The sequence below is a fragment of the Antennarius striatus genome, chromosome 20 (genome assembly GCF_040054535.1).
Source record: "Antennarius striatus isolate MH-2024 chromosome 20, ASM4005453v1, whole genome shotgun sequence".
In the NCBI taxonomy this organism is placed as follows: Eukaryota; Metazoa; Chordata; class Actinopteri; order Lophiiformes; family Antennariidae; genus Antennarius; species Antennarius striatus.
The window spans coordinates 14,728,522-14,746,766 of NC_090795.1; the positions used below are offsets into that span (position 1 = coordinate 14,728,522).

Genomic DNA, 18,245 nt, shown 5'->3' on the forward strand with positions numbered 1-18,245 from the left:
CGAGCCTCAGATTGAGGAGGAACAATGTGGTGTCCGTCCTGGTCGTGGAACAACGGACCAGCTTTTTACTTTCACAGGGATCCTGGAGGGGGCTTGGGAGTATGCCCATCCAGTCTACATGTGTTTTATAGACTTGGAGAAGGCGTAAGATCGAGTCCTCAGGGATATACTGTGGGAAGTACTGCAGGAGTATGGGGTGAGGGGAACTCTCCTCAGGGCCATCCAATCCCTGTACGCCCAAAGTGAGAGCTGCGTTTGGGTTCTCGGCAGTAAATCTGACTTCTTCCAAGTAGTTGTTGGCCTTCACCAGGGGCTGCGCTTTATCACCAATTCTGTTTGTGATTTTCATGGACAGGATATCGAGGCGAAGTCGTGGTGAGGAGACAGTACAGTTTGGTGGCCTGAGGATTGCATCACTGCTTTTTGCAGATGATGTGGTCCTGTTTGCATCATCAGCCTGTGACCTGCAGCATTCACTGGTCCGGTTTGCAGCCGAGTGTGAAGCGGCGGGGATGAGGATTAGCACCTCCAAATCTGAGGCCATGGTCCTCAACAGGAAACCGGTGGACTGCCTTCTCCGAGTGGGGGATGAGTTCCTTCCACAAGTGAAGGAGTTTAAGTATCTTGGGGTCCTGTTCACGAGTGAGAGAACAATGGAGCGTGAGATTGGACGGAGAATTGGGGCATCAGGAGCGGTATTGCAGTCGCTTTACCGCACTGTTGTCACAAAGAGGGAGCTAAGCCCAGAGGCGAAGTTCTCCATTTATCGTTCAATCTTCGTTCCTACCCTCACCTATGGTCATGACCGAAAGAACGAGATCGCGGATACAAGCGGCTGAAATGGGCTTTCTCAGGCGGATAGCTGGTGTCTCCCTTAGAGATAGGGTGAGAAACACTGCTGTTCGCGAGGGGCTCAGAGTAGAGCCGCTGCTCCTTCGCGTGGAAAGGAGTCAGTTGAGGTGGTTTGGGCATCTGGTGCAGATGCCTCTAGGATGCCTCCCTAGGGAGGTGTTTGTGGCACGTCCAGTTGGGAGGAGACCTCGGGGCAGACCCAGGACCAGGTGGAGGGATTAAATCTCAACACTGGCCTGGGAACTCCTTGCCCGGGGAACATGGTGTTCAGCTAACCCCCCACACAACAAGTGTGAGAGGTAATGCCCACTTACAGCGTGTCAGCACACCCCGTGAAGTTCAGGGGCTTCCATTCCGTAAATGAATACCCCGGCGCCAACAGCAGACCCTGGAACATCGCCTTCAGGTGAGCAACCATGGGTCTCGGTTGATCAAATGGCAGCTATGAGAGATATTTGGGCAAAGAACTGTGTTGGGCTGGACGACCAGCAACAAATGAGTCTGTGGCAACTGCTGTGGGAATTCAATGGCATCTTTGCCCTAGACGACAATGAGGTGGGCCTGACACACCTAGTGCAGCATGGTACTGACACTGGGGAGGCGTGGCCCATCAGAGTCCGCCCCCGCCGTCTGCCCCTGTTAAAGCAGGATGCTGCAGATCAGGAGGCTAGTGCTATGCTTGAGGCCGGCATCATTGAGGCCTCTGAAAGTCCATGGTCATCTGCTATAGTGATGGTCCCAAAGAAAAAGAGCTCCAGGTGGAGATTTTGTGTGGACTATAGGCCACTGAATGGGGTGATGAGGAAGGACTGCTACCCCATTCCGCGGGTGGTCGAGACACTAGACATGGTGTCTGGGTCCACCTGGTTCTCGTCACTCAACCTGTGTAGTGGGTACTGGCAGGTCCCCCTAACCCCTGAGTCATGACTAAAAGCCACATTCAGCACAGGCAGGGGGCACTGGCAATTTAAGGTCCTGAGTTTTGGGTTGTGCAACGCCCCTGGGACATTTGAGAGGCTCATGGACAGGGTGCTAGACGGTGTTCCACGCCAGGAGTGCGTGGTGTATTTGAATGATGTTCTGGCCCATGGGAAGAGTTTTCAGGCTGCATTGGACTCTTTGCGGGTGGTTCTGGGTAGGATCGCAAGGGCTGGCCTTAAATTGCACCCAGACAAATGTCTTTTTTTGCTGAGAAAGGTGGAATTTTTGGGGAATAAATTGAGCAGGGAGAGCATCAGCACGCTTGTGGAAAAGGTGCGTGCAATTAAGGACTGGCCAGTCCCTAATAATCAAATGGAGCTCAAGAGTTTCCTTGGGCTGTCTAACAGTCCTCATACATGTCCTGCACCACTCTACCATACTTCTCTGCCACTCCAGACTTCCTCATACAATACCACAGTTCCTCTCTGGGCACCCTGTCATAAGCTTTCTCAAGATCTAAAAAATCACAATGCCGCTCCCTCTAGTCTTCTCTGTACTTCTCTATCAACATCCTCAAAGCAAATACTGCATCTGTAGTACTCTTTTTTGGCATGAAACCATACTGCTGCTCACAAATGCTCACTTCTGCCCTTAGTCTAGCTTCAACTACTCTTTCCCATAACTTCATTGTATGCCTAATCAGCTTTATTACTCTGTAGTTGCCACAATTCTACACATCTCTCTTGTTCTTAAAAATGGGCACCAGCACACTTCTCCTCCATTCGTCAGGCATCTTCTCACCATCTAAGATCCTGATGAACAACCCAGTTAGAAACTCTAATGCCACCTCTCCTAGACACTTCCATACCTCCACAGGTACAGTATATCATCAGGACCGATTGCCTTTCCACTCTTCACCCTCTTCAATGTCCTCCTCACTTCATCCTGATTAATCTTTGCTACTTCCTGGTCCACAACAGCCACCTCTTCTAGTCTTTGTTCTCTCTCATTTTCCTCATTCATCAACTCTTCAAAGTACCTTTCCATCTTTCCATCACACCACTGGCACCTGTCAAGACACTTCCATCCCTATCCTTAATCACCCTAACCTGCTGCATATCCTTCCCATCTGTCTCTCTGTTTTCCCAACCTGCATAAATCAGTCTCTCCCTCCTTACTGTCCAGCCTAGCATACAAGTCATCATAAGCCCCTTCTTTGCTACTAACATCTGGTAAAATTGAATTTAGAGGCATCACTTGTTATAAATGCAGTTTCAGACATTTATTATGTTGTTTTCTAGTATCTTATCAAACATTCTTAAAAGGGAACTAAAACAACACACAGTTGGGTAGGTTTTTTCTCTTCACATTGCTGTACATGATGGCCTCATTGCGGAAAAAGGAGTTTGCGCTGCAGATTTATCATAAAACCTTGCTTATGATGTGAGTCTGTAAGGTTGAATTTAAGAAGATATGTAAAAATGAAGAAAAATACTCCATGATGTGTAAAATTTATTTTGACTTTGAGTTCCTCCATCCATCCATCCATCTTCCACTGCTTATCCGGAATCGGGTCGCGGGGGCAGCAGCTTCAACAGGGAGCCCCAAACTTCCCTTTCCCCCGCCACATCCACCAGCTCTGACTGGGGGATCCCAAGGCGTTCCCAGGCCAGTGTTGAGATATAATCCCTCCACCTGGTCCTGGGTCTGCCCCGAGGTCTCCTCCCAGCTGGACGTGCCAGAAACACCTCCCTAGGGAGGCGTCCCAGAGGCATCCGCACCAGATGCCCAAACCACCTCAACTGACTCCTTTCCACGCGAAGGAGCAGCGGCTCTACTCTGAGCCCCTCGCGAACAGCAGTGTTTCTCACCTTATCTCTGAGGGAGACACCAGCTATCCGCCTGAGAAAGCCCATTTCAGCCGCTTGTATCCGTGATCTCGTTCTTTCGGTCATGACCCATCGCTCATGACCATAGGTGAGGGTAGGAACGAAGATTGAACTGTATATGGAGAGCTTTGCCTCTCGGCTTAGCTCCCTCTTTGTGACAACAGTGCGGTAAAGCGACTGCAATACCGCTCCTGCTGCCCCAATTCTCCGTCCAATCTCACGCTCCATTGTTCCCTCACTCGTGAACAGGACCCCAAGATACTTAAACTCCTTCACTTGTGGAAGGACCTCATTCCCCACTTGGAGAAGGCATTCCACCGGTTTCCTGCTGAGGACCATGGCCTCAGATTTGGAGGTGCTAATCCTCATCCCCGCTGCTTCACACTCGGCTGCAAACCGGACCAGTGAGCGCTGCAGGTCACAGGCTGATGACGCAAACAGGACCACATCATCTGCAAAAAGCAGTGATGCAATCCTCAGGCCACCAAACTGTAAAGCCTCCTCACCACGACTACGCCTCGATATCCTGTCCATGAAAATCACAAACAGAATTGGTGATAAAGCGCAGCCCTGGCGAAGGCCAACAGCTACTCGGAACAAGTCCGACTTACTGCCGAGAACCCGAACGCAGCTCTCACTTTGGGCGTACAGGGATTGGATGGCCCTGAGAAGAGGCCCCCTCACTCCATACTCCCGCAGTACTTCCCACAGTATATCCCTGGGGACACGATCATATGCCTTCTCCAAGTCCACAAAACACATGTAGACTGGATGGGCATACTCCCAAGCCCCCTCTAGGATCCCTGTGAGAGTAAAAAGCTGGTCCGTTGTTCCACGACCAGGACGGAACCCACATTGTTCCTCCTCAATCTGAGGCTCGACAATCGGCCGGACCCTCCTTTCCAGCACCTTGGAGTAAGCTTTCCCAGGGAGGCTGAGGAGTGTGATGCCCCTGTAATTGGCACACACCCTCTGGTCCCCCTTTTTAAAAAGAGGAACCACCACCCCAGTCTGCCACTCTTTCGGCACTGTCCCAGATTTCCACGCAATGTTAAAGAGGCGTGTCATCCACGACAGCCCCTCAACACCCAGAGCCTTCAGCCTTTCTGGGCGAATCTCATCAATACCCGGGGCTTTGCCACCGTGCAGTTGTTTAACTACCTCGGTGACTTCGCCCCGAGAGATTGACTCTGATCCCCCATCCTCCTCCAGCTCTGCCTCTGTAACAGAGGACGGGTCAGTTGGGGTAGTTGGATTCAGGAGTTCCTCAAAGTGTTCCTTCCACCGACCGACAACCTCCTCAGTCGAGGTCAACAGTGTCCCATCCTTGCTGTATACAGCTTGGATGGTTCCCCGTTTCCCCCTCCTGAGGTGTCGGACAGTCCTCCAGAACAACTTTGGTGCCGTCCGATAGTCCTTCTCCATGGCCTCTCCGAACTCCTCCCACACCCTCTGTTTTGCCTCCATCACAGCCGAGGCTGCAGTCCTTTTGGCCTGTCGGTACCCTGCAATTGCTTCAGGAGTCCCCAGGGACAACATGCCCCTGAAGGCCTCCTTCTTTAGTCGGACGGCTTCCCTGACCACCGGGGTCCACCACGGTGTTCGAGGGTTACCGCCCCTTGAGGCACCCAAGACCTTGAGACCACAGCTCTCAGCTGCAGCTTCAGCAATGGAAGCTTTGAACATCGACCATTCAGGTTCAATGCCCCCAGCCTCCACAGGGATGCACGAGAAGCTCCTTTGGAGGTGTGAATTGAAGGCCTGGCGGACCGAGTCCTCCTCCAGACGTTCCCAGTTCACCCGCACTACTCGTTTGGGCTTACCAGGTCTATCCAAAGGTTTCCTCCGCCAACGGACCCAACTCACCACCAGGTGGTGATCAGTTGACAGCTCTGCCCCTCTCTTCACCCGAGTGTCCAAAACACACGGTCGAAGATCAGATGATACGATCACAAGATCAATCATTGACCTCCGACCCAGGGTGCTCTGGTACCAGGTACACTTATGAGCATCCTTGTGTTCGAACATGGTGTTAGTTATGAACAATCCGTGACTAGCACAGAAGTCCAACAACATAACACCGCTCGGGTTCAGATCAGGGAGGCCATTCCTCCCAATCACGCCCCTCCAAGTGTCTCCATCATTGCCGACGTGTGCGTTGAAGTCCCCCAGGAGAACAATGGAGTCCCCTGCAGGGATCCCTTCAAGGACCCCATTTAGGGACCCCAAGAAGGCCGAATACTCTGAACTGATATTTGGTGCATATGCACAAACAACAGTCAGAGTTTTCCCCCCCACAGCCTTAAGGCGTAGGGAAGCGACCCTCTCATCCACCGGGGTAAACTCCAACACAGCGGCGCTCAGCTGGGGGCTTGTGAGTATCCCCACACCCGCCCTGCGCCTCATGCCTGACGCAACTCCGGAGTAAAACAAGGTCCAACCCCTATCCAGGAGTTTGGATCCAGAACCGAGGCTATGCGTGGAGGTAAGCCCCACCAGATCCAACTGGTAGCGCTCCACCTCCAACACAAGTTCCGGCTCCTTCCCCGCCAGTGAGGTGACATTCCACGTCCCCAAAGCCAACTTCTGCCGCCCGGGTCTGGTCCGTCGTGACCCCCTGTCGTCACTGCCACCCATATGGCAGCGCACCCGACCCCATCGGTCTGCCCTGCGGGTGGTGGGTCCACAGGGGTGGGAAGAATCCACGTTGCCTTTTCAGGCTAAGCCCGGCTGGGCCCCGTGGCAGACCCGGCCACCAGGCGCTCGCTGACGGGCCCTCCGTCCAGGCCTGGCTCCAGACGTGGGCCCCGGGCTTCCTCCGGGCAGGGTCACAGTTTTCCCTTTTCCGTTTTTCATGGGATATTTGAACCATTCTTTGTCTGGCCCTTCACCTGAGACCTGTTTGCCTTGGGTGACCCTACCAGGAGTACAAGACTCCCGACAACATAGCTCCCAGGATCCTTAGGGCACACAAACCTCTCCACCACGGTAAGGTGATGGTTCCTTGGAGAGGACTTTGAGTTCCTATTGTATTTAATATAGCAATCTTTCCACAGGGCTAGCCTTCTATTATAGGAGGTTTGTGCAAGGGTTTTCGTGCATTGGTGCATCTCTTTTTTCGATTGCTACAGAAGGGACAGACCTTTTTGTGGTCAGTGGACTGCCAGAGGGCTTTCACCTCTCTCCAGCGGGCCCTTCTGCAGGCACTGGTCCACAAACTCCCGGACCCTGCCCTGCCGTTTCTATTGGATAGAGATGCTAGCAATGTTGGCATGGGTGCAGGGCTGTCTCAACGTGACTCTGAGGGGAACGTTTGGTAGCCTACTTCAGTCGCATCTTTAATATGAGCGAGCGGCACTACTGTGTGACTGGGCGGGAGCTCTTGGCAGTCTTGAAGGCGGCCCGGCATTTCAAATATTATCTGTATGGCTTTACCGTCAGGACTGATCATGCAGCGCTCAAATGGCTCATGTCGTTTCGAGAACCCGAGGGCCAGGTCGCATGCTGGCTGGAGGAGTTGCAGTCATTCAACTTCACTGTGGAGCACAGGCCTAGTGATCAGCACGCCAATGCCAACGCCCTTATGCTTGGCAGGGAGATCAGAACGCCTGTGGAGACGGCCTTTGGGAGGCCACCAGATGCCCCACCAGGGCCGGAGTATGCTAGGAAGCTGCAGGACAGGCTAGAGAAGGCTTATGCTTTTGCCAGAGACCAGCTGGAGAAGGCTGGCATGAGGCAGAAATCATGACCTGAGGAGTAGGGGCAAGGACTTCAGGGCTGGGGACTTGGTTTGGGTTTATACCCCGAAGAGGAAGAAGGGACGCTGTCCTAAATTTGACTGTGACTGGGACAGGCCGTGCAGAGTGACTGAGAGGGTAGGTGAGGTGATTTACAGGGTTCGAGTTCCTCCTATAGGCAGGGGTGTGGTTCTGCACCAGGACCGCTTAGCACCTTACTTGGGGAGGGCTGTTCCTGTGTTTGAAGTGGGGGTGGCTTCACAGACGGACTCTGGAACCCCCGCTGACCAGACTTCACAGGACCCTCCCTTGCTTGATGCCCCAGACAGCCCATCTGTTTCCCCACCACAAGCGTCTGTGTCAAGGAGATGCTGGCCACAGAGACTACGATGGAGGCCTCCACGGTTTGATGACTCTTTAATGACCCCTTTTTGGTCGAGGGGCTTCATGGGGGGGGGGGGGGGGGGCAGTGTGATATCCCCAGTGTTCTGTGGTGTTCGGCATGTTTGTGAGACTTTGGGGGGAGGGTGTGTGTGTGAAAGGGTGGGTGGGGTGAGAGTTTGCCAGTTCGGGTTGGCTGACCAAAGAAGTCCAGAGCTGTCATTCTTCTCTACACACACGACACGGAAGGGTTGTTACAATACAAACAAAACATACATGGATCATAACATACAAAATTACAAAAACAATTTACACAAATTTTGTGTATGGATGGGTTATGGCGTTGGAAAAATAAACAGAGCACTGCCCTGTACTGAGCTCTGTCTAGTTGTCATTTATACAGCCACTCCGGTAACGTGCAGGTGTACGTTTAACGAAACTTTATTTTGAAGTGCATCACCGGAAACTACACTTGTGTTTCAAAATGTAAACTTGTTCCACTTGATGGTGGGGGCTGAGCTGTGGCACTCAGAGCAAACTCTGGAGACGTCCGCGTCTTCGGCAGAAGGAAGGTCGTTGTCTAGGGGAACACACACACACACACACACACGCTACCAACACAATAAATAACCTTTTTTGAGACAACCGCCTAAACAAACTTTTTTCATTTTCTTCTGAACCAACTTTTTGCCGGTGCTCTCGCGTCTTTCCACAGCCATGTCGAGCTTCGCCACCGTGAACACAGTACCGTGTGTCCGGTGTGTCATCGGTCCACCCGTTCAGAACGTGAAGAACTCGCTGTGCAGAAGGAGAGCTCCAGAGAGGAGGGTGGTTCGCATTCCTGTGGGGACGCAGACGCTGATTAGAGGTAAGGTTAGCCTTTACGTATATATAGAGAGAGAGACACACACACTGTGTGAATGTTAACTCTGGCTGTTAGCTACTGCTGAAGTGTTAGAGGAGCATTATGATGTGTGCTTTAACCGGCGTCTCGGTCAGTCATTGCTTGACCTTCTCCACCCTACCGCGTGACGAACCACACTTCCTGTGTAGGTCATTACATGTGTCAAAATAAAAGTCCTTCGCATTTGACATCCGGCTAGTCTTCAGTTTCGTCTTCTCAAAACCGGTTGTGTGTGGCTGGGCAAAGGAAGAGGGTAAAAAAAAAAATTGGGGTGGGTGCAATTTTTTTTTCCTCAGTGTTTCTCTTTTCTTCAACATGCTATATAAATAAAAGTTGATTGATTGATTGATGTTGATTTGTCTCTAAACTATAGTATTAAAAATAAAACTAGTTGTGCATCACATTTAGATTTTGCACATACAGTACTTGAGTCTTAACAGGTGTCAGTGTTTCACATGTCATAAGTGAAAGAGAAAGAGTTTGACCTTGTTTCTGGTGCTGGGTCCTACCAGTGATCGCTGTTGTGTGATGTCAATCATTTGGATAGCAATAAGAATTAATCTGTGTCTCGTTTCCCTTCTTCACTTTGTTTGGATGATTCCACCATGTGTATGGTTCTTTATCTCCTTAGGGGTGGATGATAAAAGTTGTGACTGTGTTCCATGTCTTGATATTGTTCAGTGATGGGGCCAAAGCAGTCCATAGATTTATTTCAGATGAGATAAATGTTTAAAAAATGAAGCTATTATAGGTCACACTGTGACCAGCTTGTTCTATTCTTTATGGATGACATATATTTGAGTGTAGAATCAGAGTCAGAACTTTATTGATCCCCAAGGGTGAAGTTGTCTTTTGTTCAGGCTTTTCTGCTCCAGAAAGTACCACAAACAAAACCAGAATAAGAAGAAATAAGAAAAAGGAGCCAAAGAAACTTGGTATGAAGAAGAAAATAAATAAAAATATACAGATTTTAGTGTTGTGGGGTTAGACGGTAAAGTCGCTAATAGTTTTAGCAATGTTCAGATGTATATATAAGAAAAAATATATTTCATGATTTGTATTATGTACATTTCATGTAATATAATGTAAGTCCTGTGTTCTTTGTGTGAGGCCCAATTGCCCAGTACCAATTGACCGGTCCATGGACCGGTTCACCCGGAGGTTGGGGACTACTGATTTAACAGACTTGCACCCCATACAGTGAAGTTGAGCTGTGGCAGCAGGCTCACCGCTGCTGTTTGCTGGTCCATACTTGCATGAGATAGGTGGGAGCTTCTCGTTGATGAACCACCAGCTGCTAACTGAAGTTCTGACTACGTTCCCCGAGGCTCAGTGTCAGGAATGTCTGAAGTCAGACCCTGGTGCTGAATTCTTGCTGTTTATGGTCAAAACTGTACCCACATTGACTTCATATTTCCACAACATGCAGCTGCTCCTCTTCTTTTTTTCATGGTTGAGCCTGACTTTGGTTTTTCTACAGCACTTTGACAACATGATCAGTCCTCCAGAGAACTGTTCTCCTTTGGTTCCTCAGAAAAATGCTAATCAGACGAGTCAGAACCCATGGATGCTCCAGCATCCCTATTGCTGGAGCATTAATGCTTCTCTTAATGCTCCAGCACACACAGTCATTTTAGATAGTTTGGTTTTTCCAATATTTATCTGTGTCGGTTCTAAGTCATCCAGGTCAAATTAAATCAAGAAGAATAAAACAGACTCAACTGTACTTGCTTCAGGTTGTTGAAACATCTCACCTCTCCTCCAAGAGGCTTCTTTAGTCCAGATACTGATACAACAGAAAAACCAGCAAGACAATTTGGGATCACTGAGCAAGTATGGACTGAATTTCCACGAGGTAGTAAACAATCTATTTCTCTAAACAACAGCTGTAAAAATACTGGGCCAAGATCAGTAATAGAAATACTTCCTATATCACAGGACATCACTGAGGGTATCATTAACTTAGGGATAAAGAAAAAGTCTAACCGAGAGCTACTCATATGGACATTTAAAAAGAAAATGACAACAACAAACCCGAATTCATCATGTCTGCAAGTGCTCTTATAGAATGATCCCTGGGGTCAGGAGGCAGTCTCTCAGGAAGTGGGTCCAGGTGACATTTAAAGTCCCTGGCCACCACCAAGCTCAGCTTAAGCTCAGCAAACTCCAAGAAGGCCTTAATGAGGAAGTCAGTAGATTGAATTAGTGGGGCATAGATAGTAAGGATTGAAATACATTTCCCATATAATACCACCTTAGTTATATACTGTCTATTGCTGTCCTTCACACAGGATTCAAATTTAAAGGGCAATTTATTATTAATAAGGATGCAAACTGTTCTACTGTTGGAGGTGTAGGATGAAGAGAGAATCTCCCCATCACCTTTATTTCTAAAATGCTCCTGATCCTTCAGGTGAGTCTCCTGCAGGAGTGTGATCTCAACTCCTTCCTTCTTCAGAAATGAGAGCAGTTTTTTGTCTTTTCACTGGGTGATGGATGTTCCGTACATTCCAAGGACAGAGCTTCATAAATAGATATAATAAATAGAATGTCTGGAGTAGTTGTCACTCAACACTCTCATCCTTGTATTATTACCGATAACCATTAAATTTTGCACCAACAACGGGACCAAACACACTGGGGAGATAAAATGAAGCGGTGGTCAACCTGTGAACAAAACTGCTTCTAAACCCGACGACAAGGCTAAACCCTTCAAACATGGGAACAAAGAACCTTCTATTAGAGCAAAACAGCCCACGCCTAATGCTGGATGCATGCAGTTTGTCTTAGCTGGCACAATCTAGATCCTTTGTAATTAAATACTGAATACTGTATACAAGTAGTAATAATAATAATAATAATAAAATCTAAATTGAGATTTCTACCATTAATAAAAAATGTAATAACAAAATGTATGCATGTATTCCAAAAATGGTAGGTTATAAATCTCTGTGGCAATAATAAGAAACTCCAATAATGATTATTGTATATAAAATCCAAAAGAAAGAAGATGGAAATCAGAGCAATCCACTGGCAGTTTGACTGACATCCACAACCTTCCTCCTTACTGAACTAATCTAACACCTCTCCAGGGGTTAACATAAGCAGCTATAATCTTGCGGTGTTCTCCACTATCAGAATTCACTGCTCGGCCTCACCGACTGGCTTGGAGATTTCCTTTAGACTCAGATGTGTTAGTGTTAACATCACGTAGCAAGTTCTCCAGTCTCACATCTGTCATAGAGGTCATTATTTCCAGAGCCTTGGTCAATCTCAAATCTTCTTCAAGACCAGTAACATCGTGGTGAGGCCTCAGGCCCCGTCCACACGATGACAGAACTTTTTGAAAACGCTGGCCAAGATGGATTGCTTTGAAAACGCTGGGTCTGCGTTGTAGTGTGAACGGTGTATCCGCAACATTTTTATCCGGGGGGCGTGTCCCTGGGATCAAAACCGCTGCGACGTCATGCATGTGACCCAAATCTACATGTACAAACGGAGCTAAAACCGGCTATTTTCTGATGTATAACAGCTCCACGTCGAAGATGTGGTGATAAACATGCTTTGCACTTAAATATTTGTTCGTCTGTTTCTTTATGTGTCATAAAGTTATATATGTATTTATTCATTCATTCTTTCACGTTCCTCGCCAAGACACCAGTTCTGGGTCAGACCGGGATTCACTGCCTGCTGATGGGAGAAATCTGTGATGGAGGTTCTCTTCCAGGAGGAACACTGTGAATTTCCGCACGTCCCGGTCCTCTCTCCTGTCATTCTCGGAGTTGTTATGCTTATACACGTGTTAATCGCACTGATTCATTTACGTGTCGACGGGGATTTTTTTTAAAACAGTGTCGTGTGGACACGAATCGTTTTTGATGCGTTTTCAAAAAATTCCGGCATCATGTGGACGGGGCCTCAGACAACTTGTCTTTCTGCTGGGAATTTGTTTGTTTTACAGATTTTGAAGGCATTTTGTCAGCCGACTTGACCCAAAAAACGATCCTGAGACATCACTTGGAGTAAAAAGTGCAACTCTCGCTTAGGGCTTGGATGCCAAGAGGGACAATAAAAACAATAATGAAGGATATTGTGCTGGAGCTCCTACCGATCGTGATTACTCACTTGCTTGCATCACCGGAAGTTCTCAGCATAAGCCCTTTTCTGTTCCAGCCTGACTTCACCCTTATTCTTCCCCACCAGTACAGGAGCGGATCCAGCTCCAAAGAGAGACCGACTCCATGTTAATCCCTATGATATAGGGAAGTCACAAAAGTTCCCTAGGTGTAGTGCTAGGTGTCTCATTACTTTTGGACATTGTGTGTATATTCTATGTTTGGGGGTGACAAAGAGTAGCACAGCTGACACAATGTTTTTCTTGTCTTCTTCTTTTCCTTTGGGCGTGTCCCATTAGGGGTCCCCACAGCGTGTCATCCTTGTCTATGTCAGTTTATCGTCTGCATCCTCCTCTCTAACACCAACTGCCCTCATGTCTTCCTGACTACATCTATACACCTTCTCTTTGGTCTTCCTCTTACCCTATTTCCTGGTAGCTCCATCCTCGTCAGCCTTTTACCAACATACCATCTCTCCTGTGGACCATTCCAAACTTGGCTAATATAAAGCAAACGTTTGAAATATAGTTTATGTGTACAAAAGAGGCATTTGGAATATTAACACTTGAGACAGGAAGGAGATGACTTTATTTGTTGTTCATTTCAGACCTGAGTACATCCGTCAAAGGTTTCCAGTACAATCTGAGACAGGACGTCCCAACCTCTGAGGGTGGCATGCGTTTCTTTGACACGCATGCTGTGGTACGGCTCTTGGAGGGAAACGGTCTGGATTGTTTCACTACCCCATGAAAACACCACCATGTTACTGTTCCTGCTAGTGTAGACGATGCTGATCTTCTTTCATGATTTCCTCAAACAGGCTTCACGACTCAACAAGCTGAGGTGTTGGTTAAAATCCTGGTGCAGATGACCAGGTCTAACATGGATGTCATCTATAATGACATGGTGACCAAAGTGCAGCAGGTGAGACATTCACTGTAAGCTTATCCTTCACAGCATGTTTATTAAAGGTGCGTTATTTTGCAAGAATATTAATTGAATGTGGTTCTAGTAGAACTATGAAAATAATTACAGGTTCTCTTTACATATTTTTTCCATGAACAAAATCAACACTCATGAGAAGACAAATGAAATGTAATTTTATAGTAAACTGTTCCTCTAAGAAACTTGTCCTGTCTTAAGTCTTAGTGACAGGTGTGTTGATTTGAAATGGAAAATTTTCTCTGCAGTTTTTTTTTGTCTTTTCAACATTTGCGTTGGTTTTGTTGGGTTTTTGTTTCTGGCAGGAGATCATGTTGCAGCGTGTGATGTCTCAAATAGCATCCGTTAAGAAAGACATGGTCATTCTTGAGAAGAGCGAGTTTTCAACTTTACTGACGGAGAATGAGGTGAGTGTGATCACCGAAGAACAGTTTACTGAAAGAATCTCTAACTTCCTTATTAACAAACTGATAGTTTTTTGTTTGTTGATAATTCCACACAGAAACTCAAGATCCAGCTATTGCAGCTCAAAATCCAGCTGGCAGTAAGTCATTCACTCATTCACTCACTCACTAATAAACTCTCTCACTCACTCCCTCACAAATGCGTTCATAAACCAGTGTTTATCTCTGTTGCAGGATGTCATGGGTAAAGTTCGCTCAGACAGTATTTTGGACATGAATTTGGAGAAAAGCCGAGTAAAAGAATTGGTATGTGTTTTAGGAGACTAAAGTTAAGCTGTGCTTTAAAATTTGCTCTTGGATTTGTATGACATGCCTCAATAATTAACACTAGATATTTTAAAAGGATACCTGTATAGTCAATACATAAATATATACAGTGGTACCTCTACTTATGAATGTCTCTTCATAAGAAATTTTCAAGTTACGAAATGCCTATACAGAAAAATATTGCCTCTTGTTATGGAAGAAATTTCAGGATGCCAAAGGTAAAAATACAGTATGGGCTGCTACTCACAGCTACCAAATGTTCCTGAACGCAACTTTCTTGTAGCTGCTCTGCCATTGGCTATTACCTAGCATCTTCCTGTCATCCCATTGGCTAAAAGGGACCGTTATGTGTAGCTAGATAAGTGTATATGCAGCGTCCTCGTTATTCGGCCCTCTTTATATGCTTCATAAAACATGTCTGAATTTTGGGGGGCTTCGAACAGATTAGGGCATTTGCATGGAAAACGCGTCTCTACTTACCAATTTTTCTACGTAAGAAATTTCTTCCAGAACCAATTAATTTCGTAAGTAGAGGCACCACTGTATATAATTAAGGAATTATCCAGTCCTCATCAGAATATGTTCATAAACCCATCAGTGGATTTAATTATTCTTTGTCAAACGTGTAGCTGACGGGTCGTGTCTTGTGTTTCTTTCTATTTTCAGAAAGCAGAACATGAGAAGAAACTTCTAGAAACAAGAACGGAAATCATGGAAATGGTTTATATCTTTGTTATATGTGCTGAAATCACATGAACATACTAGACAGTAATAGTAGGATTATTTCATAAATAAGTGATATATAATACATATAGATAGCTTCTAGTAACTAGAGAAGCACAAAACTGTACAAGTAATAAGGTATTACTGTATTCATAATGACTGTTTACACTGGTTGCTAATTTGACTGTTCAGGTTTGACTCATGTTTTTGGAGTGACCAGGAAGAATAGGGTCAGGAATGAGTACATCAGAGGGACAGCACATGTTAGAAGCTTTGGAGATAAGAGAGGCCAGACTGAGATGGTTTTGGACATGTCTAGAGATAGGGAATACCGTATTGGCCCGAATATAAGACAGTGTTTTTTGCATTGAAATAAGAATGAAAAAGTGGGGGTCGTCTTACATTCGGGCTCTAGACATTATACCCATTCACAACGCTAGATGGCGCCAGATATCTTTAAAGTGAATACTGAACTTAACTCCCCAGGCCAAAATCGAACCCCTGTCACGAAGAAGGAAAATATAAGTAAATATAAATTGCGGTAAGAAAGAAAAGAGAACAAAATAAGAGAAGAGATAACAGAAAATGGAGAAACGTAGCGGCAATCTGGAGAAAAGCGGGTCGAAGATCGGCCAGGTTAATTTGGTGTTCAAAAGTCTTTTTTCAAACTTGAGTCTTGAAAAAGAGGGGGTCATGTTATAATGAGGGTCGTCTTATATTCTATATTCGGGCCAATACGGCATATAGGTAGAAGGATGCTGAGTTTTGAACTGCCAGGCAGGAGGCCTAGAGGAAGACCAAAGAGGAGGTTTATGGATGTAGTGAAAGAGGGTATGAAGGTAGCTGGTGTGAGAGAAGAGGATGCAGAAGACGGGGTTAGATGGAGGCAATTGATTCGCTGTGGCAACCCCTGAAGGGAAAATCCAAAAGGAAAAGAAGAAGAAGGTTTGACTCATCTTTCTTGTCTAATATTTTAGACTGCAGAGCAAGATCGTCATCTGACCCAGACCAACATGAAAATAGACACTGAAGTGGCCGGTTTGAAAACCATGTTAGAGTCCCATAAACTGGATACTATAAAATACCTGGCAGGTAGGAGGTTGCGGTGATACTTTGGGATCTGGACACTATTTGTCCACCATAAGAAAATATAAATAATTGTCATTGTGGAAGTAGTAGATTACCGGTAAGCAAAACTTTTTTTTCTCCTTTAGGTTCAGTGTTCACTTGTCTCACTGTGGTGTTGGGCTTCTATCGTATTTGGATGTAAGCAGCACTGAAACAGATTTCCTTACTTTATTTACCCTGGGAACACTTGAACTTTGCATGCTGAGCAGCGGAGACTATCTATTCCATGATTGAGACAATCCTAACTGTCTCGTCTTCAGCCACTTATCTTCCTTATGGGCTACAGCCTGCTGGGCCAGAGGTGGGTGACACAAGGGAACGGACCAGAAGAAGTTGTGTCAATGTGACTCAAGCTTTTCAATGTAGCACATATGAAGCCTGAATTTTTTTTTACTTTGTGGTGTCAGAAATGTTATAGCATGATTAATAAACTGGTATTTTAATAAAAGTAGCTGTCAACAAATGTAAGCTTTTTGCAACTCTTTTATAGGGAGTTATTTGTACTGCAGTTAGAATCTGATCATCTCATTAGTATCTTCTTCTTTTCCTTTCGTCTTTTCCCATCAGGGGTCGCCACAGCGAATCAATTGCCTCCATCTAACCGTCTTCTGCATTGTCCTCTCTCACACCAACTCTCACATCATTTTCCTCCTTCATCAACTTTTCAAAGTACTCTTTCCATCTTCCCATCACACTACTGGCACCTGTCAATACACTTCCATCCCTATCCTTAATCACCCTAACCTGCTGCACGTCCTTCCCATCTCTATTTCTCTGTCTTGCCAACCTGTATAGACCAGTCTCTCCCTCCTTACTGTCCAACCTAGCATACAAATCAGCATAAGCCTGTTTGGCCTTTGCTACCTCTACTTTCATTTTACGCTGCATCTTCCTGTACTCCTGTCTACTCTCCTCAGTCCTCTCAGGGTCTCACTTCTTCTTAAGCTAAACTCTTTCTCTGTATACACTCCTGTACCTCCTCACTCCACCACCACGTCTCCGTATCTACTTTCCTTCCAGATTACACACCAAGTTTCCTTCCTACCTGTCTCCCTGATCACATTGGCTGTAGTTGTCCAGTCATCTGGAAGCACCTCCTGGCCACCCAGAGCCTGTCTTAACTCCTTCCTAAAAGTCATGCAATACTCTTTCTTTTTCAGCTTCCACCATTTTGTCCTCTGCTCTGCCTTTGTTCTCTTCATCTTCCTCACCACCAGAGTCATCCTACACACCACCATCCGATGCTGTTTGGCTACACTATTGCCTACCAATACTTTGCAGTCACTGACCTCCTTCAGATTACACCGTCTACACAAGATGTAGTCTACCTGCGTGCTCCTACCTCCACTCTTATAGGTCACCCTATGTGTTTGCCTCTTCTGGAAGAAAGTATTCACTACAGCCATTCCCATCCTTTTTGCAAAGTCAACTACCATCTGTCCTTCTGCTTTCCTCTCATGGATACCAAACCTGCCCATCACCTCATCACCTCTGTGTCCTGCACCAACATGTCCATTGAAGTCGGCACCAATGACAACTCTCTCACTTCTAGGCATGCTCTGCATCACTTCATCAAAGTCCAGCCAGAATTTCTCCTTCTCCTCCAGCTCACATCCTACCTGTGGAGCATACCCACTAACAACATTGAACATCACACTTTAGATTTCTAGCTTCAGACTCATCACTCTATCTTACACTCTACCTCCAGGACATTCCTAACAAACTCCTCCTTCAAGATAACTCCTACTCCATTTCTCTTCCTATCTACACCATGATAGAACAACTTGAACCCTGCTGCTAAACTTCTAAACCTTGCTACCTTTCCACCTGGTCTCCTGGACACACAGTATGTCTACCTTCCTCCTCTGCATCATGACAACCAACTCTACCTTTTCATGTCATCGTTCCAAAATTCAAAGTCC

General features: G+C 46.5%; 1 protein-coding gene across 1 annotated transcript; it reads left to right on the forward strand.

Moving 5' to 3' along the window:
- The first annotated feature begins 8,286 nt into the window (after positions 1-8,286).
- On the forward strand, positions 8,287-16,768 carry mcur1 (mitochondrial calcium uniporter regulator 1). Its single transcript, XM_068343901.1, has 10 exons — positions 8,287-8,352; positions 8,496-8,648; positions 13,407-13,523; positions 13,620-13,723; positions 14,047-14,148; positions 14,244-14,285; positions 14,380-14,451; positions 15,139-15,192; positions 16,173-16,287; positions 16,410-16,768. Exons 2-10 carry the CDS (start codon positions 8,498-8,500, stop codon positions 16,463-16,465), a joined length of 813 nt encoding a protein of 270 aa, XP_068200002.1. The 5' UTR covers positions 8,287-8,352; positions 8,496-8,497; the 3' UTR covers positions 16,466-16,768.
- The last annotated feature ends 1,477 nt before the right edge of the window (positions 16,769-18,245 follow it).